This window comes from Vigna angularis, chromosome 11, assembly GCF_016808095.1.
Source record: "Vigna angularis cultivar LongXiaoDou No.4 chromosome 11, ASM1680809v1, whole genome shotgun sequence".
NCBI lineage: Eukaryota > Viridiplantae > Streptophyta > Magnoliopsida > Fabales > Fabaceae > Vigna > Vigna angularis.
This window is the reverse complement of record NC_068980.1, coordinates 16682157-16708966: the sequence shown is the minus strand read 5'-3', so window position 1 is coordinate 16708966 and position 26810 is coordinate 16682157. Positions and strand designations below refer to the sequence as shown.

At 33.5% G+C, this 26810-nt stretch overlaps 4 protein-coding genes across 4 annotated transcripts; 1 reads left to right on the top strand and 3 right to left on the bottom strand.

Annotated features, from left to right (window-relative positions):
• Positions 1 to 5243: 5243 nt before the first annotated feature.
• On the bottom strand, positions 5244 to 7863 carry LOC108334341 (uncharacterized). Its single transcript, XM_052870628.1, has 6 exons — positions 7851 to 7863; positions 7683 to 7732; positions 7533 to 7604; positions 6657 to 6962; positions 6122 to 6217; positions 5244 to 5573 (listed from the first exon to the last, which is right to left on the bottom strand). The coding sequence occupies exons 4-6, from the start codon at positions 6864 to 6866 to the stop codon at positions 5340 to 5342; spliced, it is 540 nt and encodes a 179-aa protein (XP_052726588.1). The 5' UTR covers positions 6867 to 6962; positions 7533 to 7604; positions 7683 to 7732; positions 7851 to 7863; the 3' UTR covers positions 5244 to 5339.
• Positions 7864 to 10586: 2723 nt separating this feature from the next.
• On the top strand, positions 10587 to 11749 carry LOC108333447 (olee1-like protein). Its single transcript, XM_017568890.2, has 2 exons — positions 10587 to 10973; positions 11258 to 11749. Exons 1-2 carry the CDS (start codon positions 10814 to 10816, stop codon positions 11587 to 11589), a joined length of 492 nt encoding a protein of 163 aa, XP_017424379.1. The 5' UTR covers positions 10587 to 10813; the 3' UTR covers positions 11590 to 11749.
• A 126-nt stretch (positions 11750 to 11875) lies between these two features.
• On the bottom strand, positions 11876 to 13887 carry LOC108333446 (AAA-ATPase At3g50940). The gene is made up of 2 exons (XM_017568887.2): positions 12687 to 13887; positions 11876 to 12428 (listed from the first exon to the last, which is right to left on the bottom strand). The coding sequence occupies exon 1, from the start codon at positions 13647 to 13649 to the stop codon at positions 12951 to 12953; it is 699 nt and encodes a 232-aa protein (XP_017424376.1). The 5' UTR covers positions 13650 to 13887; the 3' UTR covers positions 11876 to 12428; positions 12687 to 12950.
• A 10561-nt stretch (positions 13888 to 24448) lies between these two features.
• On the bottom strand, positions 24449 to 26555 carry LOC128194653 (uncharacterized). The gene is made up of 3 exons (XM_052870208.1): positions 26469 to 26555; positions 25935 to 26363; positions 24449 to 25615 (listed from the first exon to the last, which is right to left on the bottom strand). The coding sequence occupies exons 1-3, from the start codon at positions 26553 to 26555 to the stop codon at positions 24449 to 24451; spliced, it is 1683 nt and encodes a 560-aa protein (XP_052726168.1).
• Between the last annotated feature and the right edge of the window lie 255 nt (positions 26556 to 26810).

Here is a 26810-nt window from a genome sequence, read left to right as displayed (position 1 = left end):
GTTGCCTTTAAGCTTCTGCACTTAAGAATTAATTACTAGGAATGCTAGGAATTGTATGAACTCGTAATTAATGATAGGCCTTCTTGACAAGGTAATTTAGAGAGTGGCATTAACATTGATGAAAAGATTGATGAATTCCTAAAATATATGAGAGTGGACAAGATGAAATTGATAACCCCAACAACATACTCATCCATATAATTCATTACGTGTTTGTTTTACTCTTTTTGGCATTGATCAAACTCATGCATACATATTTAATTACTGTCTTTTGCATTAAAAATCTACAATCAATCGTTCACAAGTCTTAAATAATCAACAAATCAGATAACTAACTAGGCCGTGAGTCCTTTGGGAAAACGATACTTGGTCTTACCTAGTTTTATTACTTGATACGATTCGGTCACACTTGCCGATTGTTAAACAAGTTTGTTGCGCCGTTTTTCGGTGTTCATAAATTTGTCATCAAGTTTTTGGCGCCGTTGCCGGGGACTCGTGGTTTAACTAGTTCATTTGTTTGATTATTGATTATCTTTGACTTGTTTTTGAATTTTGAATTCAAATTTCGAATTTTTATTTTCTGTTTTTATTTTTCTGTTTTTATTTTCTGTTTTTATTTTTCGGTTTTTATTTTTATTTTATTTTATTTTTTTTCGGTTAATATTTTATTTTATTTTATTTTATTTTCTGTTTTTATTTTTATTTTATTTTATTTTATTTTTCTGTTTTCTGTTTTTATTTTTTTTCTGTTTTTATTTTATCTTCTTATCTCTGATCTTATATCTTCTTTTATATCTTTTTGGGCTAACAATTGTTTCTAGGGTTTTGTGCCTAAGGTCTGCAGGATGCAATTCGGACAAGAATTTAACTATATAGGCACTCAATTTTACTGAGGTAATTTCAACCACTGGTGGGTACTTCACTCAAGCATGGATCAAAGTCAATTTTGGCAAGCTATCGAACAACTTAAGAATCTATCACCACAACAATGGCAGCAACGACCCTCTCTATCGGGAAGAAGGATAACGTTGGAGGAGGCAGTTCAACAGTACATACAGATACCTAATTGTCATCACAAAAGCACTCAAGCTGTCGAAGAGTTTGATAGGCCATCACCACAACAATGGCCGCCACCACAACAATGGCAGCAACAACCTTTTTTATCAGAAAGTTTGGATAGTTTGGCTGACACCCTTCAACGATTTTTGAAAAATTCTTACGCTACTCAGAAAAGCATTGAAGAATCATGTAAAAGGATGGAGATGCACCTTCATTACATTAGTCAGAGATTGAGCGTTAAGGTTAATACTGAAGTTAACCTTAAGGAGGAAGGTCAAGCCATTGTCACTGAAAGTGAAAAGATTTTTGCTGAGAAAGAAATAGAGAGAGATGAGGAAAAGATAGAGAGAAAAGAAAAAGAAGAGTTGAGTGAGAAAGATAAAGATGAAGAAAAAGAAAAAGAAGTGGTTGAGAGAGAAGAGAGAAAGAAGAGTTGTGTGAAAATAAAGAAGTTGAAAAGAAAAAGAAAAGGGAAGAAAAAAATAAGAGAAAAGAAAAAGAGAAAATTTAGGGAGAGGAAAAGGAAGAAAAAGAAGATGAGAGGAAAGAAGAAGAAATCATATGAAAAACCTCTTCCTCATCCAAAGAAGTATCATAGGAAGAAGGAATTTGAGCACTTTATGGAAATCTTCAAGAAATTGGAGATTAAAGTTCCTCTGATTGAGACACCGCAACAGGTTCCTGGTTTTATCAAATTCCTGAAGAAGTTCAGTAGAAAGAAGAAAAAGAAGAAAGAACATGAGCTTTATTGGGTCAAGCTAGTGACGTTAAAAGAGCGCTTGCTGGGAGGCAACCTAGTGATTTAAGAACTCTTTAATTTTTGGTTTGGTGATGTAATTTTGAACTTTTGGGTATTTTTGTTTTTGTTATAAGTTTGTTACAGGGTTTACATCTACTGATGGATGTTAGGCGGAAGAGTATCTACTGAAGGATACTATGTTTGTACACACCTACTGATGGGTGTTGGTAATAAAGATTTGCATCTACTAAAGGGTGCTGGAGGATTTTGGGTCAGGCTCGTGACGTTAAACAAGCGCTACTAGGGAGGCAACCCAGTTGATTAATTTTATCTGTATTGTTTGTTTTAATTCTGCTTTAGTTGCATGATAGGGATTGAATGTTTGAGTGATCTGAGACATTAATTGCAGGGAGCCAGTGAGGGGTATGTTTAGGTCGCATCTAGGTCAAGCTATGAAGAAGAAGAACACTTCCCGTAAGTGTCGTTGAGCGGTAGTGTCGCAGATGGGGCTTAGGTTGCCCCTCAGCGGAACCCGAGCCCATTAGGGTATTTTTATACCCTAAGTCATGCTTTGGCCTCTATTTTCAGATTCTTTTCTGCACACACACTCCTAAACACTTTTACGAAGGTTCTCTACATTTTTCCCTTCATTCTTCTTTAAGAAAATCTCCCTTCCACTCACTTTCTCAATAGTTTTCCATCTAAGTTTGGGGTGGGAGAGAGCATCATTGATGGGGATGAGTTTTTCAAAGCACTAGAGCAGGATTTGTTTTATCATTCATTGTTGTTTTTAGAATAGGGTTTGATGTACTCAATTGGGAACTTTATCTGTTATGATGGTTTGCTTATGATTGTGATTGTGTGATAAGTAATGCCTGATGATGCTTTGATATGGATTGATTTTGAGATGTGTACATTACATGCTTATACAGGTGGTTCACAAGCTTTGTGAACAAATGCAAGTTATTGTGATTGTGATTGTGATATTAAGCAGGATGTGTATGTCAAATGGGAATGAGCTTAGATGTGAGGTTTTGAGCTCCAGAATTTTTGTGATTGAGTGCTATTACTTTGAAAGCATGAATGACTTTGCTCAGGTTTGCTATGATTGAATTACTTGCTTGTTTGCATTATATGATCAAGGTCGTTTGTTGGAAACCCTTATATTAGCCAAATTGCATGAAATAAGCCACTAAAAGAGAACACTATGTGTTCTATCATTTGAAGCCTTAGCCTTGAACATAAATTTAAAACCCTTGTTGAAAGCTTTACCTTGAGTTAAGTAGAAAACATTTTGTGATATTGACAAATGTTCAAGTTTGGGGTTTTTGGAAAATAGAAAGGGAATTTGAAAGCATTGAGCTAAGAGCTAAGAATTAAGTATGTGAAAAGACAAAAGAAAAAAAAGAGAAAGAAAAGAAAAGAAAAAGCAAAGCTCAATGCAAAGGAAAGTTGGAAAAAGTAAGAATGATTGTGTTTATATGATTCTCTTAACTCAAGGGTTTTGTGATCTAGAAAAACCAATTTTCTTGTTAGCCCAGCCACATTATAAGCCATTGAAAGTCCTTGTGATGATGCATGCGTGTGAATTTATTTGATTATGGTTAAATGAAAGGCAAAGTCCATTAATGTGACACTGTGATAGTAGAGTGAATGAGTAATTACCTCTTATACACTTGTGTTTGAGTGAAACACTTTACCTAGTGAGGAAAGATTCCATGAGCACATGAACATCCATGCTTAGTTGATTGATCATTCATGAAAAATAGCATTTGCTGGATATTAAGTGATTTTGTGAACAACCAAAGCATGTGCACGTCTTGATTGAAATCTTTGTCATGAGTTTAACTGAAGTTTTTACTTATCTTGAAAAGAGGATTTTTGAATGAGTGAACCATTGTACAGATTGGTAGAAGATTGAGTTACATTTTGTTTGCTTGAGGACAAGCAAATTTGGATATAAGTAAGTTATACTACCTCGGTTTTCCCATTAACCAAGGCAATAGAGATATATATGCTTTGGTTCATCCACTAACTAATGCTTATACGCCTCAGAAAAAAAAAATATATGAAATGGCATTTTTGCAATTATCTTCAAATTATACGCCTCGGTTTGCTGCTTAACCGAGGCATAAACCCCTTTTCACACCGAGTTCTAATGAACTGAGGTTGTAGGGGTTGGACAGAAAGATTGGAGTGTTCCATATTTTGACCTGTCAATGCTGGACAAGACATACTGCCTCGGTTTGCTGGGAAACTGATGTAGTATATCAGGATTCAAAGTGTTGTCAAACGAAAAGTCAAATCTGCAGGAATTTTTCAGGATGTTAAGGATACGTTGGCTTTGTAACTGAGGTAATAGAGGATATATGCCTCGGTTCCCCTTGAACTAAGGCAGATAAGTTCAATTAAACTACGAAAATGTCATCGCGTTCTGATAGGCTTAGGTTTCTTTGAACTGAAGCCTATTGTACGAATTTAAAATCTTCTTTTTTTTACTAATCAAGAATATATTTTTGAAGAAAAAAAATTCCTACTTATAGAAGCAATTTATTTCAAGAACTCAACTTATTGATGAACTCAAAATGTATTTATGGTACTTGGAGAAAGATAATCTTAATTACTTTACAAAACATAAATTATGTTATCTTTGTTTATATTTTATTTTTTTATAAGACCTTTATATTTATTCTTAGAAAAGTATTATTTTTAATTATATAATAATTAATTATATTATTCTAGGATTCAGAATAATCAACCATTATTTTAACTAATAATTAATTATCTAGATACATAATTTTTAAAATAATTTTGTATAATTTATTATTATTTTTTAATATAGTTGACTATTTATTTATTATATTTTTAAAAAACTTCTTTAAACACAATCTATTAAAATAAGACTGAAATATATTAAAATAAGACTAAAATTTATTAAAATAAGGAAAACACGCTTTTCCATTATATAAAAATAATAGAAAATTTATATTTTGTCAAATAAGACTGAAATATATATTAAATATTTTAATACACTCAATCAAGGAGTTATAACACTACAAAAATATACAATTTTTCTAGGAATTATTTTTATCGTTTTCGACGGTTTTAACCCCAAAAAATACATTACCCGTGGTTAAAAAAATTCTTGAAAAAAGCTGCGTCGCTAAATAATTACTGACGGTTTTTTGAGAAACCGCCAGTATTAACGGGGGGTTTTGTCAAAACTACTGGTATTAGCGAAGTTTTGTCAAAACTGCCGATATTTGTGGGGGGTTTACGAACAACGCCGATACTTGTGAAGGTTTTCCAAAACCGCTGGTACTTGCTTAGCTTACATAGTTGGGGTTTCCAAAACTGCCGGAAATGTAAATAATTTATTTTTTTTTATTATTCAAATTATTTGATTATCATAAATAAACCAAAGTTAAATAATATGAAACCAAAATTAAATGTAAACATTAAATATAAACCAAAATATTATTATATAAACTTTAAATATTAGAAATATAATTAATGTTTCCTGAAAATTAAAATAAACATGTTAGGAATAATAATCATCAATTTTGTAGTTCTTCATTGTCTTCATCAGTTGATACTTCTTCATCGTCTTCATCAGTTGATACTTCTTCATCGTCTTCATCATTTGATACTTCTTCATTGTCTTCATCATTTGATACTTCTTCATTGTCTTCATCATTTGATACTTCTTCATTGTCTTCATCATTTGATACTTCTTCATTGTTTCATCATTTGATAGGATTTCTTTTTCATATACCTATAATATAAAATAATAATTAGTTGATAATATATTAAAAAAAATTATTAGACAAATTTAAGAATTATTGATGATTGAAAAATGTTAAAATGTGATAATAGAAATTGCATAGCCAACTTAGAAAACTTGTCATAACACTTTCAATATTAATCCAAATTTATAATAAAAGAAATGAGAATCCTAGGTTCCAATTTATTAAAAAAAGAGACAAGTGCATTGCATTTGAACCTAAAAATTACTTGCTGCAATATAAATCAGAATAAGCTTGCAATTCAGTAAAAAATTACCTGTTGTAGTATAAATCAGAATAAGCATGTAGTTCAATCTTAAAAGATAACACTCATTACAAACATTATGAACTGAGATGAATAAGTTTTTTTCCTTAAGTACCTTAAATTAGATTCAATGTAAGGAGCTAATTATGATAGTGTTAAGTCCATTGAATTATACATATAAAACTTGCCAAATAAAAACTAAAGGAATATATTATGTTTACCTCATCTTATAAAACTTGCCAAATAAAAACTAAAGGAATATATTATGTTTACCTCATCTTCTTCTCTTCTTAGCCTGCCAGATAATTGAGCAAACAAATGTTGAATCCTGGGGGTTTTCTTATCATTTTCTCTGACTTGATCACAACCCTTTCACATACTTCCGGATAGAAAAACATGAGATAAAAGGTTTATCTTCATGCTAAAATTGTTCTATAGTGGATATATGGAAACACAAAAGTAATATGAAAAATGAATCATGTTTGAGTGTGGCATCATAAAGTTCAAACTTTCAGTCAACAATGCTTTGGTCATACGGAGACAACACAACTTCAATGTTATAAGTAGATAAACTAATACAATTAATCTACCCTTGCGTTTGGAATTTTTAATTTACAGGTGGCCAAAGATACTTACAACAGATTCTAATTTCTAAAAGTTCATACAACCAATAATCATTTTATTGACATTTAATCTCCTTCAAATTCTTGCTCCTCCTCTTTTCAACTCTTGTTCTCATTGACCTATGAATTGTCTAATGGCTGAAGGAAATAGAAATTAGTTTTTGGAAAGAAAACAATTTATGCACCTGAGGTATCACGAAGTAGAAAGAACCAAAAACCACCTTGGCATCTTGGCATTCATTGAGATAATCAGCAAGCCACTTCACCTTTTCTATTGGTTCATCAAAAGCAGGTTCAATAGGAAGAATGATACCATCAATACACTCCATCACTTTCTGTAACATGTTATTGCTCTCATTTAAGAATTGTTCTAACTGATTCCTCGCCCTTTTCATTTCCAGAAGATCAGCCTCAACCTTTGGGATGCTTTCCACATCACTGGACAATCTGCTAATCTCATCCCTATATTCAGAAACAACAGATTCTTGCTTCTGCAAATCAACCTTCAACTGCTCAATCTCTATATAAGACAACATTCTCAATAATCTCTGTTAAAACTTGAAAAAGATAAGTTAATATAAACTCATTAACTAGATAAGAAACCAAATGACCAATAAAAAAAATATTCACTTTAAGGGTTCCTAATAAAGAAGAGAAATGCTACATATTTCAGTACATTCTTTTGTTACTTTCGTTATCAAAAGATTGAATCTGCACACTATCAGAGACATGCAAACAGAGACTATTTCATTCTAGAAACATACTTAGGTATATATAAAATCTACATCCATACCACTATTTATAAAATAATTCATAACCTGGAATTTAGATGATTGCCCCTTTAATTCAACATAAGGCATAAGCACATTTAACATTTCAATAATTGGTTCCTTAGGTTCATACTACTGATATAATTAAAGTACATTTTAAAATAAAATACTGAGTCATGTTAAAAAAAAATATTCTTTAACACAAACTTTTGAGAAGACAGAAACCAAGTGATACAAAGAGAAGGAAGCTATGGAATTATTAATGGGGGTAGATGTAGATGAAGTTCAAACCTTAAGATTAAGCTCGTTATACAGGGCCTTTACTTTAACAACATTTTCTGGATCTGCATTCCCATAGTTGTCCTGCAAACCGCAAAAATTAGTGATTTAGTGCAATCTTATCACAGGAAAAATGCGGGATATATTAAGATGATCACTTACGTATAGAACTTTCTTTTGTTGCTCATTGCTAAGCTCCAAAGTTTTCACAACTAACCAAGAGAATTTAAAATCTTCAATATCTGTATCTATCTAGTCCCATAGATAACTAGAATGAGACTAAAGAGAACTTGATGTTTCCAGTATCCATTAATTATCCAGGATGCTCACCTTTCCAATAATATTAGGATCCCCAAAGCAATCTAAATACGTCAAAATACGATTTTTTATGAAATATTTTAAGCTAATAGTGAAAGAATACACTAGACATACATCATTCTAGACTCTACACTACAACACCAAAACTGCAAAGAGTTCATCATATAATAATATCAAACACCAAAACTGCAGACCAGGTCATATTTCTCTTTTACTGCTACATATAATAATATCACTCAATCGCGTTTTCTTCAAAACAAGATGCTTGGACCTTATCTCATAATAAACATAGGCTACTAATTTCAAAACAAAATATATTCTACACTTTTCCATACCAGTAAATTAATAGTAATAATTACTCAGCTTCATGATTTTAGATCTGCTTTCAAACACAAGCACCTATTCACAAGCAGAAATAACCAACTGAAGCACAAATCCCTTCAATCTCTATATCTATTACTTTTCTATATACACACACAATCTCTGTCTAGAAAAACCTTCTCATGCAAGCCTTGAAGAATTAATCAACTGGCCTCAGGAATACTCTCTAGCATGGACATCCACAATCTATGACCAACATCATCATTTCTGGCTTTTATCAAGCGAAGCAGAACCTGTTATGCAGAAGCTCTCCGATGTTGCTTCTCAAAAAGTTATGCCAACTCCTTCTTTGATATCTTTATCTTCACTTTCCCACTGGCATCAGGAGAAACTCTCAATCTTTTTTCTAAACTACCATTGTAAAATGAGATTAACCACATGGTTTGAACACAACCTGTTTGTCAATATGTCTTGCATAATAATAATTAGTATACCTTAGCTCTTTTTATCTGATAAGCATTACTATTCAATACCTTAGCTCTTTTTATCTAATAAGCATTATTATTCAATCCTGATGTTGAGCTGCAAAAAACACAACCAAGTTTATGAATTCATTCATACTCTAAAATATATGGAAGAATGTAAAAGAAAAAAAAAATAGAATGCTGAACAAGAAAACCAAGGAAGCCATGATAGAGGATATTACAAAAGGAATAAGGTTTTCTTTTCTCTTTGTCTCCATTACCAAATCTATATCCTTTTCACCATCACATTATACTCAAATCAAATTCAAATTTACTAGTAGAAGAAAGGGAGGATGAAAACACTATGTTGCATCGCACGACGATTACTCTGACCGGTACCGAATGCGGTGACACGCCTCGCTAGATCCTCCATAGGGAACCAGATTTGGGAAGAATGAAGAAGGAGGAGCAAAACCCCTCCCACCAGATGAAAAAATCGAATGAAGAAAGGGAGGGAGCTCACAGGGATGCCGGTGAGGTCAGAAGCAACTACTGTCGTTGATGAAGGAGATCTAGATGACGACGACTTCAACCATTTGACAAAGGTGCAGAAGAAGAAGAAAAAGGAGTGGAAAGTGGAGCTGGCCGCACCAGTATCGTCGCCACCATGCTCGCAGTGATTCTGGTCAAGGAGAAGATGAAGCATGGGCTTGGGGGAGACGAACCCTAATAAATGAGCACGGTGCGAGAATGAATGTTATTTTCGAGGAAGACGAAATGTAAATTATGAGCGCGAGAAAACAAAAAAATAATTTTACCTTACTGGCAGTTCTCTTATTAAAAATTTACAATTTATCTACGGTTTTAACAAAACTGCCAGGAATTTAGAGAGGTTTTTAAAACCCCCAATAATAATCCCCTTCTAAAATACGTTAATTTTGTAGTGTAATCTAAGATAAGTAAGGACATTTTTCCTTATCCAAAAAGAGAGTATTAATCATTTATATTTTACCATCATATTTTAAATAATTTAATATTAATAAAATAAGGTTTAAATATATTTTTAATACTTATAAAATTAGAGAATTTTGATTTTGATTTCTATTAAAAAATATTGTGCTTCCATTATTATAAAATTTGAAATTATTCTTTTAGTTTTTATAAAATAGATCAATTTTGATTTAGCTCTTTTATAAAAAAAATCATTAAATATAACTTCTCTAAATTTTTGAATATTTATTTTTAGTCTCTAATATTAATGTTAAAATGTAAATAAACAATTAGTATTATTTTTAAGATTTAAAATGTTATTCTTAGTGGTACAAATGCCTACAACAATATATGTAACTTATAATAGTTATTTAACTCTCTTTTTTTTTTCAATAGACAGTAATTAATTAGTGTTATATAATTATAAAAAAATCAATTTATAAAAAAAATTATAAAAACTAAAATAAAAGTTTGGTACTAAAATAATAATTAACTCATAAATTAATTACTCGGATATGAATCTCATTAATTGGTTTCATTATTTGAGTTTGTGACTTTTCATGGAGTCAAGTTAGAGTCATGCCAAAACAAATTTATCGAAAGACATAACTTCTAAAATAATTTCAGCAGACAAAAACGAAGCTTCAAATTTGAATGTTAAAAACTTTATGATTAAACCTTTTTAATGTGTCTATTTTAATAATGCAACATCAAAAGGCAATTGATTAATCGCTCTTGGGTGTTGGCTAGCTAAGTTGCATGGAAGAAGTGGTTGAATATATAGGAAGACAAATAATGGTAGAGAAAAATTATGAGAAAAGTGTTTGATGAAATACCTAGACGAGGTTCATTTATAAAAGCTTTTGCTAATTTTCTGTGGTGATTATTTTTGTACGAACGTGATTTTAAATAGTTATAATTTTGTCCACGATATTTACTTTCAAAAATGATAAGATGGTTGTTCACTAAAATTAGAAGATAGAACCAAAATTATCTCTAAATCAGTTAGCAAATATGCAGAAAAAACTAAGTTTGAACAGGTTTTTGAGCTTCCAAATATGGTAGAACCACATAGACACCACACAAAAATGGAACAGAACCTCGTGCATGGGCTATAAAAGGATTCCATAGCACCCTCATTCTCTCATCACAAGGGGAGCAACATCAATAACCAATAAAAACAATAACACATTAATCACCATGGCAAGGTCATTTGCTGTTGTTGCCCTCTTTGTCTCAGTTGTGTGCTTCTCGTCTGCCTTAGCTCGCAAAACACCTGAAAGATTCTTCGTTGAAGGCAAGATTTATTGTGATCCTTGCCAGTTTGCATTTGAGTCCAGACTCAGCTTCCCCTTGCCAGGTAAATTTCCTTAATCACCATCATATTATCATGCATTTATATCTGTGTTACAAGTGTTCATAAGCAAGTTTTACTTGGAGCAGTAGCTACTAACTAGGCTTAAATGTACATGCATGAGCTATAAAAGTCATAACTTAATCAAAGTTTTACTAGTAAGAGATTTTCATAACATTCAGAAACTGGGGTTTGTGATAAGTATCCATTCTAGTACATCAGATTAAGAAAAAGGAAGGTGCAGGAAGTGAAGAAGGATAACTAACAAATGTTTGAACATGTGTTTACAGGTGTGAATGTGACTTTGGAATGCATAATGGAAGAGAATGATACAGTGTCATATTCGAGGAAGAGCTCAACTGATGCAAATGGCTTGTACAGCATCCCTGTCCGTGGTGATCACGAGGAAGAGATCTGTGTGGTTGTTGCAAACCCACCAAATGAGGGACAATGCAGACAGGCAATGCCAAACAAGTCCGACAGAATCATTCTCACCAAAAACATGGGTGCCGCATCTCAGACTCGTTATGTCAATCCCCTTGGGTTCATGACACAGACAACTGATCCACAATGCACTGACGTTGTTCAGGAGCTAGGACTCGACAAACTTTTTGATGATTAAGTGGAAGAGAGAAATGAATTAAACTCAATCCACAAGAGAGAACAAAATATCATGTGATGTTGGATCAGTTTGTCTTGTATCTATTATAATTAACCATTATCCGTGATGTGTTGTCTGCAAACACTTTATTTATCAAATAAATGATATTTGGATTTTGGTACATGCTGACTCAAGTACACTCAGTTAGAGATTACTGCATAGCTTATAGCCTGTTTTGATGAAACTTTCCCATATAAAACTATCAAAAGTGGGTTACAATAACTTGTTTAAAACTGAATGAAATTAATTTGTAACTTGAAAATCAAGTCTATTAGTTATTGATTTGTTCTTTCTCTTTAAGGAATTACAATGTAAAGATGATTGATGAATCAAATATCATATTTGTTGCCTTCAACTGAAGATATTCTTCTCTGGTTTATCTTATCTGCCATAATTCCAAGCCAGTTCATGGTCTTTGATATTGTGGTCAGTCACACAGTCTGTTCCTGAAGCATTTTCTTGTTGTGGAGGAATTTTACAATGTCTTGTAGGCCTTCTCTAACATCAGAGATCTTTATTAGCTCTCCTGCAATTTCAGCTGGAGTCACTTGTACTTCTCCGAGAAGCCCTTCAATCTGGTGAAAGAGTTCGTGCTGAGAAATTCCAAGGTAATTGAAGGCCAATTGCTCAAAAGCAGAAAAGTTACAGTATGACAGATGAATATGCATGTCCATTCTGCCAGGTCTTAACAGAGCAGGATCCAGCTTCTCTTTGTGATTGGTTGTCAAAATAAAAATGCGTTCTTCTCCGCAGCATGACCATAGACCATCTATAACATTTAACAGTCCTGAAAGTGTTATCTGTTGAAAATTAATAAACACAGCATTAGTCTAAATAAGTTCATGTTAAACATCATTATCATTATTAGTCCTTGCAGCAATATACTTTTTAATGTAAACTTTACATAAACAAAATAATAAGAATTGCAAGCATATAGATGTTGTTAACATGGATAGAGATAGATGCACACACTCATGTTCCTATATTTGTTATCATGTTATAAATCTGAGGAGTGTGTAATGAAAATTGACACAAAGCTTTTGAGAAGAAAAAAGAACCTTATTGTCTCCATTCTTAACTGCTTCTCCATCTTCTTCTCGGTTCTGCAGCTTTATAGTGCAATCAATGTCCTCTATCACAAGCATGGAGCGGTTAGACATGGCTAGGATCAAATTTTTTAATTCATTATTGTCTTGGACAGTGGTGAGATCCAAGTCATATATATCATAGTTCAGATAATCGGACATGGAAGCAATAAGGCTAGACTTGCCAGTGCCAGGAGGGCTATACAAGAGGTAACCACGTTTCCAAGCTTTCCCAGTTCATTTATAGAACTCTTTTCCTTTCACAAACTTGTCCAAATCATTCACTATTTCCCTCTTAAGTTCTGCATCAATTGCAAGAGTCTTGAAAGTCATGGGGTGACCAAGTTTGATACCAGGAACTTTCCAATAACAACTATAATCAACCGTGTGAAGCTTCACTGCCTCATTTTCTTGTTTGATGTCCTTGGCTCTCTCCAACACGTATGGAAAATATGAACTGAATATCTTCTCCTTGTGTTTCTTTGGAAAACATAGCTCAAAGTACCTTATTTCTGACCTCAAAGAGGAATTCATATCACGATGCTTATTCCGGATTGACTCAGCTTGTTTACATATGTATTTCCATCGTATTTCAACCCCTTCAAATTCATCATTCACTTCTTCATCTCTGTCTACACCGAATGATAGATTTTTATCATTCTCTGATTTGCTTGCTTTAACTCTTTGAGCTGAGAGAGTGGCTTTGGTGGTGAGATAGGCCTCTGCAGCCTCAAACACTTGGTTTCTGGACATGCCTTGAAATTCTTCGATGACGACAGTGAGTCGGGTGGACAATTTGCGAGATAGATTGTGAAGTCCTGAGTGAAAATATTCCAAGACTTCATTAGGAACAAACTCATTGGTAATACTTCTGAACAGCACAGCTGAAGCAGCAAGGGAGGCCACAGCAGTTAAAAGGGTCTTGCTATCGGACATGTTTTTGGTTAATGGAAAACAAGGTAACACAAAAGATATACAAATTGTTCAAAACTTCAACTCAAAGATCAACTCTGAACCAAAATCAGTTCCTCAACATGAAACTAAACTTTAAACCCAACCAGGCAACAAAACTCTTTGTTTGGACCTTGTATGAGATGATCTCAATATGCATATCAAAGACTTGCAATGTCCCTTTATATAAAGACTTGCAATGTCCCTTTACATAATAGTACAAAACAGGACTAATTTATTGTTGACTCTGCTTTTTGGTCGTGGAAAGTGGATCTTGACGTGTTTACCACTCATTGACTTTATGGTCATTTTGAAACTTTCCGAGTACTTTCACTCCATGATCTGTTGCAAGTTAGAAACTTTCCAAGTGAAGGGTAAAAAAAAGTATATGTATATGCATGCTTAATACTTCATATATACATGGTTTTGTTTAGCCAGAAGATTTCATGAACAGCGATGCAGAAGAACTGATAAACATAGCAGTATTAATATCTGGTTGATGCAGTACATATCTGTAATAGCAGTATTGTATCAGTTACAAACTGAACATTCTAGTGTAACACTCTTTCTGTATTCTCTCAAGCAATAACATACCTGTTCGGTTTCCATTCAATTTTTAGAATTCCTACTCCCTTTGTTGTTCTTCGAAGCCCTTCCTCTTCGTAGAACATTTTTATTAAGTGGTATTAGAGCCGATTTCGATCCAGGGACTTGTGGATTATGAGACCTTTTCTACGATGAACTAAAATAACTTTTTGTAAGGTGTTAAGAAGTTGAAAGAAAAATTCAGTATAGTTGGAACATTCCCGTGTTCGCGTTTGACAGATTTACTACAAAGGTTGGTGAGATATAGATTTGTTACGTGTACAACTAGTCCAAGATGATGTTGCACTGTTTGTAACCAAACTTTTCAGTCATTGGTTGATGTTGACGCACCATTTTTGAACATTCAGAGAGGAGGAAGCTCTAGGGTTTGGATTGGAGAGTGGATTTGATAGAGGGGATTGTGGAAAATGCTAGGAATTTGTGATGTTATTTGAATTAAAGAATTTGAATGAAGGGACGAAGATATTTGAAAGAAAAAGTTTGTTAGAATTTGTATAATAGATTAAAAAATATTTTGATTGATAAAAATAAATGATTATTAATTTAGTCCAATGTAAAGATGTGATACAAATTTAAACATAGAGTGTGAAAATCATATTAAAATAAGATTTAATTTGTTACTTATTATAAAATATTTAATTAAAAAATAAAATTAAATTTTATAAAAGGAATTTAGAGGAATAAATTTCAAATACATTCTATTAAATAATTTATTTATATTATTATTAAAATTATTGTTAGTATTAATATTAATTATAGTTATAATTTGTTATTATTAATATTAGTTATAATTATAGTTATTAATACTAAAAATGGAATGTATTTTATTATAATAAATTCAAATTCAAATACTATCAAGAATCAATTCAATCATCTTTTAAATGAAAATAAATTTCATTATAATATAATCGATTCCAATATTATTTAGAATCAATTTTGTTATCTTTCAAATACTGAATCGATTTTAACATTTATAGAATTGATTTCAACCTTTCTAGTTGGAATCGATTATTTCAACCCTTCTTTAATATTCAGATTTCACATTTCTAGAATTGATCCCACATTCCCATTTTCATGTCTACCACAACACACCAAAATTGAATCCATCTCCCTTTTAGATAGTCAAGACTCCATGCTCTCTTCATAATCGAAAGATTTTTGTTGATCGAAAACGAATTCGGTTGTAGCGGTTTGTATAAAGAGCAATTCTCATATGAAAAACTATAATTCAAATAGACACCAAATTTTAAAACTTAGAAGATTTTGAAATGTCTAAAATTTGAATGTTTTGATTTCAGCTTTCTCTTACTTTTAGATATTCACTAATGGAGTCAAGGGAAACGACAACGGTTATTTTCGCCCATAGGCAGCAGTTCTTGAACTAAAACATATACAGGCGAAGCAAAAAGGGGTACACTTTTTGCCTCGATTGTGAACTGATGCAAAAAGGAGTAGAATTTTGCCTCGGTGCACAGGTAGCCGAAGTAGTAGGGTTTTTTCTTTTTTTTATTCTATTTTTTCGAAGGACTTTTCGCCTCGGTTCCCTCTGAACCGAAGCAATATCTCAGACTTTACTGCCTCGGTTGGGACTTGAACCGAGGCAGTAAAGTGTTTTTTATTTTTTATTTTTTTGCTTTTTGATAACGGTTGAAAATACCGTTATCTGTGATTCAATTTTGATATTAAATCAACCCTTTTTGACTTAGATACTTGCTTGAACTCATGTTTTTAGTTTAGTTTAGTGAATAAGTGAGTAGAGGGTATACTTGATGATTTTATCACTAATTTTCCTTGATTTTTGTAGGTTATTAGTATGATTTGGAAGAAGAGCAAAAGTATCAAGGGTTGAAATTCAAGAGGGACAGTTAAAACATAAAAAAAAAGGAGCACAAGAGGTCGCGCAGGGCGTTGGGCGCTAGTTTGTGTGGTGTAGGGCGCCTGGGCGTCCCATTCTGGGCGCCTGAGCGCCAACTTTTCCTGCCATCGCCTGGGCGCCTCACTTAGGGCGCTGAGCGCTAGTGACGTGGACTTGGACTCGTTTTCTGTTATTTTTTAGCCCTATTTAAGGATTTGCTCGACCTAGAGAGTATCTTTTGACAGAATTGACACAAATTCAGGTTTTCTTCAACTCTCTAGAGGCAGAAGTGGATGCGGAAGCTCTCATCTTCAGTTTTTAGGGTTTATCTTTCATTCTCATTCCATTGTTCATCTAGTTCCTCCATGACAAGGGGGAACTAAATTCAATTTGTTGTTGGGGGATGATGTAACCTTGTGAACTCTCATGTATTTGAATTGATTCCAATTTATTTATGCTTCTTTCATCAATTGTTAGGGATTTTCTCCTTTGCTCTATGCTTGTTATGTTTTGATCACTCATGGCATTATTTTATGGTCTTCTTTCTTATTGGGAAATACCTAGAAACCACGATCTAGAGAATTTCTCCCAAAAGCAGTCTTGCTCAAGGATGGGGGTATGAGTTTTGGTCATCTTAAGCTTCTAATCGTAATGCAGAATTAATTATTAGGGATGCAAGGGATTGTGGTCTAGTAATTAAGGATAGACTTTCTTCGCCGAGGGATCGGGTTTTAAGTAATTTAGAAAGTGATGTTAACAATTGAATGAAGAAGATGAATTCTTATATGCATGAGAGTAAACTAGGTGAAATCTAAACCCCAACAACATATTCATTTCATAATTTCAATATCATTCATTCACCTTTGTGTTTTTCTTAAATTGATCAAAAGTGAATTCATATTTATTTTCTTGTTTTTGCATTCAAAATCCTAAATTGTTCTTCAAAAGTCTTAATTAGTTGAGTAATCACATGACTGTTTAGTGTCGTGAGTCTCTTGGGAAACAATACTTGGTCTTACCATTTATTATTACTTGATACGATTCGGTACACTTGCCAACATCTTAACAAGTTTTTGGTGCCGTTGCCAAGACTCATGGTTTAAACTATACTTTTGTGTGATTCTTAACCGATTAGACTTTATTTTTTATTTTTATCCTTTTATCTCTTTATTTTTTTATCTTTTATTTTTATCTTTTTATCTTTTTATCTTTTTATCTTTTTATCTTTTTATATTTTTATATTTTTATCTTTTTATCTTTTTATCTTTTTATCTTTTTATCTTTTTATCTTTTTATCTTTTTATCTTTTTATCTGTTAGTGCTAATTGGGTGCTCCAGTGCTTTGTTCTCTAGTGTATGCAGGGTACAATTCAGACTAGAAGCACAAAAGTTTCTGAACCTCTTCTTGCAAGTCTGGACAACAGTAGAAGAAAAAGTAGAAACAGGACCTCTAGAGAACTTTTCCCTTCTCTTGAGACTCTTTTACAACCTTCACCTCAAAGATCTGACCAGGGAACAAAAAATATGGCTGAAGAGCATAATGGTAGACGTACCCTGGCAGATTATGCAATAGTCATTGGCCCTCATCATTTTAGTAGCATTGCAAGGCCGAGGGTTAATGTTGCTAACGTGGAGATGAAGCCTGCTTTGATTTCAATTGGTGAAGAGCAACCAATTCAATGGATTGCCACATGAAAATCCATATTAGCATCTGACCACATTCAATGAGATATGCAATATTATAAAGATCAATGGTGTGTCAAATGAAACTATTAGACTGAGCTTGTTTCCTTTCTCTTTGGGAGGCAATGCTAAGATGTGGTTGAACTCTTTTCCAGAAAACAGCTTTATTGAGTGGGAAGCCGTGGTTGCAAAGTTTCTGAACAAATACTTCCCACAGTCAAAAGTAAACAAAGGTAAACAAGAAATTTCTTCTTTCAGGCAGGGCATGGATGAAACATTAGGTCAAGCATGGGACCGATTTAAAGGCTTGTTGAGAAAGGCGCCTACTCATGGTTTTGATGAACCTATAGTATTCATTCTATTCCTTGGAGGTCTTCAAGCAATTGGAAATTACTATGCCCTTGACTGAAGTACTACAACTAATTCCTACTTATGCGAAGCACATGAAGCAATTCCTCAGTAAGAAGAAGAAATATCTAGATGAGGAAACAATTGAAGTGCAGGGCAATTGCAATGCTATTATGCAGAAGACTCTCCCTCCAAAATTTAAAGATCTGGGGAGTTTCACCATTCCTTGTACCATTGGGAACCATGATATAGGGAAGGCTCTTATTGATTTAGGGGCTAGCATCAACCTGATTCCCCTATCTATGCTTAAAAATATTAGTGGTCTTAAAGTCAAGCCAACAAGAATGATGCTTCAGTTGGCAGATAGGTCCATCAAATACCCTTATGGTGTGGTAGAAGATGTGGTGGTGAAGATTGATAAACTCCAATTTCCGATGGACTTTGTAGTGATGGAGATGGAGGAAAATGCAGAGGTACCACTCATCCTTGGATTGCAAAGTTTGTTATTCATGTAGATGATGGAGCTTTAACATTGAAGGACAAAGAGAGAGAGGTAACTTTCAATGTTTTTGAAGCCAGGCCGCCAATTCAAGAGAAGCAGACTAGTCTTAAAAGAACAGATGAAGTTCTATCAGTGACTAGTTTACCCGTTAAAGTTGCCAAGTTGGTCAAAAAGAGCCTTAGTTTTTTCTCTATAAAAGTGGAAGGGGAGGACGAAGAGAAGGAAGAAAGACTGGTTCACCAACACCCTGATGTGAAAAGTGATGAACCCAAACCTGGCACACCAGTGAAATTCAAGAACAGGTTATGGGTTATCAAGGATATTAAAGCAAAGGGAGGTTTTGAGATTGAGGCTCCTTACTCTAGGAGAGTCAAGTTGATGACAAGAAAATTGCTGAGATGTTGTTGGTGTCATGAAGGAAGGAGGAACTCCAACATTAAAGATCCAGATTGAGCTTAATGGTGTCAGGTGATAACAGTTGAAAAACTGTTACTTTTATACTTAATTTTGACATAAAAAACAACCTTTATGACTTAGAAACTAGCTTGGAATCATGCTTTTGTTTATGTTTTGGAAATAAGAGAGTTGGATAGGTTTTATGCTTGGTTTTCCCTATTTTTCTAGCTTTTAAAATGAATTGAATGAAAGAAGTGAAGTAGCCAGAAGTTGGACTCAGAAAAGGAAGAAAAGGTGCATAAAAGAAGACCCGCAAGTACAGCTCAGCGCCATTTTTACCGCTGAGCGGCACTCTGAAGTCCCGCAGTCACTGCTGAGGGGCAAAACTGTAGCTGCACATCAAATAGAAGAACCGCACTTACCGCTGAGCGCCATTTTATTAGGCCTTGGGCAATTTTCTGTAATTTTTAGAAGGCTATATAAGGTTTTAGCCGAATTAGGGTTAGTATCTTTGGGCAGAACGAAGCAAAATCACACTTTCTTCACCCCTTGGAGGAGGATTTTGGATGCTCAAGCTCCACTTTTCAAATTCTAGGGTTCTATCTTTCATTCTTTTATTATTTTTCATGTAGTTTCACCATGATTATGGTGAACTAAACCTTCATTATTGTTGGGGAATCAATGTAATCCTTTGAAACTCTCATGTATTAAATTGGTTCTTTAATCTATATGCTTTCTTTAATTAATTGTTAGAGTTTTTCTTCTATACTCTATGCATGCTTTGTTTAACTCATTCAATTTCATGATCATTGATGTTATTTGTATGGACACATATGAGTAAATCTAGAACTGAAGAAATTCTCCCAAGAGTAATATTGCCTAGCCATAGGGATAGGAGGATTAGTTGTCTTTAAGCTTTTGTGCGAATGTAATGCATGAATAATTGCTAGGGAGACAAGACATTGTAAACTAGTGATTAGGAGTAGGCTTTCTTCACCGAGACATCGGGTTTAAGGTAAATTAGAAAGGGACATTAACATTAATGAAGAAAGATGAATTCTTGAATACATGAGAGTGGATAGGATGAATCGGAAACCCCAACAACATCATCATTCCATAATTTACATCAATCACTTTTGCTTCTTTTGATCCAATTGATCAATACATGCATTCATATTTACTTTTCGGTATTTGCATTTAAACCTACAAGAATTCATTCACAAGTCTAATTTAATCAACAAATCACATAATTGTTTAGGCCGTGAGTCCTTTGGGAAACTATACTTGGTCCTACCATTTTATTATTACTTGATATGATTTGGTTATACTTGCCGAGGGTTAACATCAGGCTCGTTACGTTAAACAAGCGCTTATTGGGAGGCAACCCAATTTCTGACTTTTTCATTTTAATTTGTGTGGTTTGGATTTGATTTTGTTTTGTAGTAATGATAGCATCTACTTATGGATGCTGGACAGCATTTACTAAGGGATGCTAGGAGGATGATAAAGAAATTTTTAATCCCCAAAAACGGAGTCAAAAACTTGTTAATACATCGGCAAGTGTACCGAATCCTATCAAGTAATAATAAATGGTAAGACCAAGTATCGTTTCCTAAGAGACTCACGACACTAAACAGTTATGTGATTACTCAACTAATTAACACTCTGAAGAACAAATTTTGGGGTTTTTGAATGCAAATGCAATAAAAATAAACATGAATGCAAGTTGATCAATTGAGGCTAAACACAAGAATGAATGAATGAAGTTGATGATATTTTTGTTGGGTTTAGATTTCACCTAATTTTCTCTCATGCATATATGAATTCATCTTCTTCATTAATGTTAATTCCACTTTCTAATTTACCTCAAACCCGATGTCTCGGTGAAGAAAGCCTACTCCTAATTACTAGTTCACAATGTCTTGTCTCCCTAGCACAAAAGCTTAAAGGCAACCGATCCTCCTATTCCTATGTCTAGGTAATATTGCTTCTGGGAGAATTTCCCCAGTTCTAGATTTCCCCATATGTGTCCATATCGACAAAATCAAAGATCATGCAATTGAATGAGTTAAACAAAGCATGCAAAGAGTAAAGAGGAAAAACCCTAACAATTAATGAAGTAAAGCATATATAATCAAGAATCAATTCAATACATGAGAGTTTAAGAGGTTACATCTTTTCCAACAACAAATAAGATTTAGTTCTCCATCGTCATGGAAGAACTAGATGAACAATGGAATGAAAGAATGAAAGAGATAGAAAAAACCCTAGAAAGAGAAGAGGAGAGCCATCACCATCTCCGAATCTACCCTCAAGGGGTGAAAAGTGTGTTTCTATGCTCAAGCAATCAAAAGATACAATCCCTAGGACGTGCAAGTCCTTAAATAGAACATAAAAATATCAAAAAACAGGTCCAAGCCCATAAAAATAACAGAAAACAGGTCCAAGCCCACGAAACTGGTGCTCAGCGGTAGTTGCGGCATTGGCGCTCAGCGCAACCTTTTCTGCACTCTGGTTAACTTTTCTGCACTCTAGTTGACTGGTTGACTTTTCTGCACTCTTATAAACCAAATAAAACGTTGCCAACTTTATGGGCTCGACGTTTAAACCAATATAGAACGTCGTGCGAGTTGGGGTTGGACGTGATGTTCGTAATCACAAAACGTCCCTAGGGAAACAACTGACGTCCAATACAAAATAAATAAATACTAAATATTGATTTAACTAATATGACGTCATTTAAAATAGAATGGCTTTATTTTCAACACCAAGAGGAGGGGGTGAATTGGTGAAACACAAAAACAATGCCTTTAACAGTGTTTTCTTTAAATCTTTCTAACAAAGTAGATGCCTTTAAATCTTTGTAGTGCAGCGAAATATAGTCGAATGAGTAAAATATAAAGTCGACTGAATATAACATAGTAGGGATAGAAAGATCAAACACTGGGTTTTTATACCGGTTCGGCCAAGCCTACATCCAGTGTCCTTTCACCACAAGAAGCAAATGCACTATAATGATCAAGGTTTTTACAACAAGGCTTTTATAGAGACCTCCACGTCAAAAATATAAAACACCTCTCTAACCCTCTAATCAAAATATAGGCATACAACAAAAAGACCAGCAACAAGAATCTCCTTTTCTACTGTCTACGCCCTTTGAGAAACCCCTCAAAGTCAAGAACGCCGCATGCTCTTCTTCCTGTAATCACAATAAGGAATCAACACAATCTTCAGTAGATTGTCAACTCTGATCTTTTAGTAAACACCTCTCTGTGCATATTTGATCAGCTCTTTGAAAACCCAGACCCTTGCTTCTAAAGAAATCACAAATTGATAATCACACGTTCAATCTTGTTTCTTGGAGCGTTTCTCTCTTTTTGTAAGTTTCACACTTTTTGCAAAAGATATCAAAATGATTAGAATCACAAAAGATCTTACAGAATTCAAATTCGCGTCAATTTATAGCAATTCTCAACTCTAACGCATTTTAGTCGACTTTGCTACTAATGCAGTCGAATATAACAAAACAGTTAAAGCAGTTAGCAACCATCAATGCAGTTAGTTGAATGTACAATTAATGTAGTCGAATCACAATAAATGTTTGGTCAACATATTTAAAAATATAGCCGTTGTAACATTTAATTCAAGCATTAACAAAATTTTAAAACTGTCACAGACTTAGTTGAATGCAGGTTGTATGTAATCGACTATACAACATAGTTAAACAAAGTTTTGAAAAACTTTCTCTTCAAAAATTCTCATAGCACACTTTGAAAAAGCTTGTGAAAAGCCACGAGTTTTAATCGACTTACTTCATAATGAAGTTGACTTAAAGCTGTTGTTTTGCCACATATTTAAGTTCAACAAAAGTGCATGTTGTTTTCCTTTTCTAAAACATATGTTATGCATTCACAGATAAGATCTCACATATAACATAGTGAATTGCAATTATCAACACAAAACAAACATGTTCTCATATATTCATAATCATGAAAGTAATGAACATGTAAGACATAAACACATGCGTTATTAATTATCGGTTTTCATCATCAAAAACCAGAAACTCTAAGATTGTAGGTTCAGCTAAACCAGTGCTCCCCTATCAACAATCTCAACAATCTCCCCCTTTTTTGATGATGCTCAACCAGGATTAATAAAAAACCATGTTGTACAAATCAAATCATATTATATCAAAATGTATCAGAGCAAATGATCAAAATGTATCATAACAAATGAAATATTCTCATTTTTTATTCAAAGCAAAAAACATATCAATTGATATCAGAACATATCAGAGCAAACAAAATGCATATCAGAGCTCAAAATGAATATCATAACATTTTCCTAGCATTCTCCCCCTTTGTGCATTAGCAAAAAAGGTATGCAAATAGGTATTGATATTCAGATAATCAATTATTTCAGAGATGCATCAGTAAATCATGTTAATCAAACAAATAAAGATGCTCCCAAGGATATATTCTCCCACTTAAATATAGGCATGTGAAATATCTAAAAAATATGTAATGCTCCCCTTGTAATTATGCATTTTTTATATTCAAAACCTAGATGCATAATGCAGTATGCACAAATTATATCAGAGCATATATGAGCATATAACAATATTGTATCAGTTCATAAATGATGCAAACACATTAATGCAACAATGATACAATATCATTCAACAATCTCAATATAATCTCTCAAACATTTCAATCAATTATAACACAGAGATATATTGAATATGAAACAATCAACAGTATATGATCAATAATCAGAATAACCAAATTCCAAATAATGGAATTTATAACCCCTGTTAAACAGTAATCGATTAATTCACAGTTGTAATCGATTTCATTGCTTTCCATTTGAGTTAATCTCCAATTGTTCATCCAGATGCAATGTTCCTGCAAAACCTTTCAAGATCTTTTCCAAATCAAGCATTTTAGAATCATTATAATGCAAGAATTATTACAGGTATAATCTGTGTCTGTAAATGTATGAATGCAATAGTAAACAGTAAAGCATTCAACTTCATACACAACACAATCGACTTTAATCAATACAGATTGAATTTAAGCAAAATATTTAATTTCATTAACTTAAAACCATGATTACAATCAGAATAACCAAAAGAAATATGGCATATAAAGCCTACTACAAAGAAAACTATAAACAATGAAACAAACAAATAAACTAAAAACAATGAAACAAACAAATAAACTAAAAACAAACAAACAAAATACATGACACTAGACTGTAAACACAAGACCCTTATTTTGGTTTAGATGACTCTACAATCTTTTCTTCAGTAATGTTCTTTCCACTTTCAGAATCATCAATAGAAGTATCTCCAAAAGAATTTATTCTCAGTGCATAGTCCACTTCCGATGCAGCTCAGTGAAGCATCATCATTTTCTTGTCAAGTCTTTTGAATCTTTCATCCACAAATTCTTCAAATCTTGTTTGAGGCCGAAATTCATATCTTGCTGAATCAATATTTACAGGATTCATTTCATCAGTACCAGGAATGTACTCATCCTTGAATATCCAACCTTCCTTTCCTTTTCGGAAGCCTACTAAGTATAAGAACAACTCTTCTAAAACATTATGCTTATTGCAACAAATTGTTCTTTCATGTGTGATATCCACATTCTGCATTCTCAAAATTTTACTTATGAACACTCCATATGGTAGATGATACTCCTTTTGTTTTGCAAACTTTAACATGTAATCATCAATCACAAAAGACCAATCTATTGGAGTACCAGTTTGCAATGCATACAATAGGTACACATCTTCACCATTCAGTAAGTATTGATCTTCACCTCTTGGTAGTAAAATCCAGGTGATCACGTATGCACACAAGCTTTCTTCCTTGGTCAGATTTTCAATGCTAAAGGATTCACATTTTCCTACCATGTCAGGATTCTTCAAGAAATTGTTATAGATTTCAGTTTTGTAGAATCCTGGAATGCCTTGATGAGCCTTCATTCCTGCTTCTTGAAATCCAGCAACATATTTCCATATGAGAGGATCAATGATGATATTGACACCTTTCACTTTGGAGGTGAGACAATTATCTTCCTTTTTCAGATTTGAATAGAAAACCTTCACAAGGTTTGGATAACAATCCCCTTGAAGTTCAACAAATTTGGTCAGACCAACTTTCTCCAACAATTCTTGAAACACGAAACCTTCATTGCGGAAAAATAGAATGCTCATGCATTTGTGCCTGATCACTTCCTTGTAACCCCACTGGCATATGAAATCAGTGCGTTGATCATCATCACTAAACCAGCCAAACGGATTCGCTTCCCTTCTAGAAGACGATGAACGCTTTCCTAGGCGAGAAGATGAGGCGACCATCTTGCCAAAACTTTGTAAAGAATGTAGAGACTCTTTGACACAAACAAGGGTTTTGCATATTACAACTATAGTCATGGTATGCATATATAAAGGCGCGAAAGAGATGTACTCAAATAAGCCCACATTTAAATTTTCAAATACAGAAAGCCCAAAATAGAGATATCTAGTCGATTTCATTAATTGCAAAGTTGATTTCTGTATGAAAAAATGTTTTCACAAAAATAGAAACATTCATACAACAACATGTAATCGACTATGTACTTAATCCAATCGATTAAAAGTCGTAAAAATTGATTTTCACAGAAAACAATCTCAATCAATCAATCAATAATCAAACATTCATCAAACAATCACTCAAACAAATATCATGTATGATGCAGTGAGATAATTATCGTTACCACTTGTAGATACTCAAGAACTTTGATATTATCAAGTTAGCTCATCCTTGAGTTGTGCACTGCTACAGCAGCCTCTGTTATCCTGCAAAATAATTTAAATTTTTCGATGCTGGTACCCATTTGAATTTGGGTCCTTTCTTGTGAGTTGTAGAAAGTTGTTCCTTGGGAACCCATTTGTATTTTCCCTTTGGAACACCAACATTTCTAAAATAGAAGTTTTGTACTGTGTGACCAAGTGTATTGCAGTAAAAGCATGCATTAGTAGTAGGTTTACTCAGATCAATAAATTTCTTTGAGTTTATCCTATTACTTTGAGCCTTATAACCAATACCTTGTTTGTGGATAGCTCTTCCAGATGATCTCAACACAACATCAAGGTTTTCTTTGCCTTGAGTGAATTTTGCCAATGTGCTGGTTAAGTACTCAATCTTCTCAACATGTAGAGGATAGTTATCACACTCTTTCTCAACAACTTGTACTTCGGTCTTTACTGTCTTTGCAGATTTCAAAGCTTCTTCAAGATCTTTTTCAAGCTTTTCATTATCCTACACAAGATTATCAATTCTGTATTCATAATCTCTTCTCTCAGATGATAATCGATTCACTTTGTACTGAAGTCGTATGGCCTCTGCATGAATTTCCTAAAATGCATCCAGTAGCATGTAGTACTTGACTTCTATTCGTTCATTTTCGAATTCACGATCACTATCATCGTCTGATTGTGCAGAGCCTGCCATGAAAGAGATATTTGATTCTTCTTCGCGATGTCAGTCTTCATCACTTGAAGAATATGTATCACTGTTTTCCCAAGCAATATATGCGCTTTTCTGCTTCTTGCTCTTATCTTGAGGAAATCTCCTGCTTCCTCTTTGCTTGATATTCAGGTCTGGACATTCAGACTTGATATGTCCTTCTTTGCCACACTCATAACACTGAACAACATTTGATCTTGCAATTTTCTTTCCCTTTCCAGTACCTGCATGGTCAGTAAA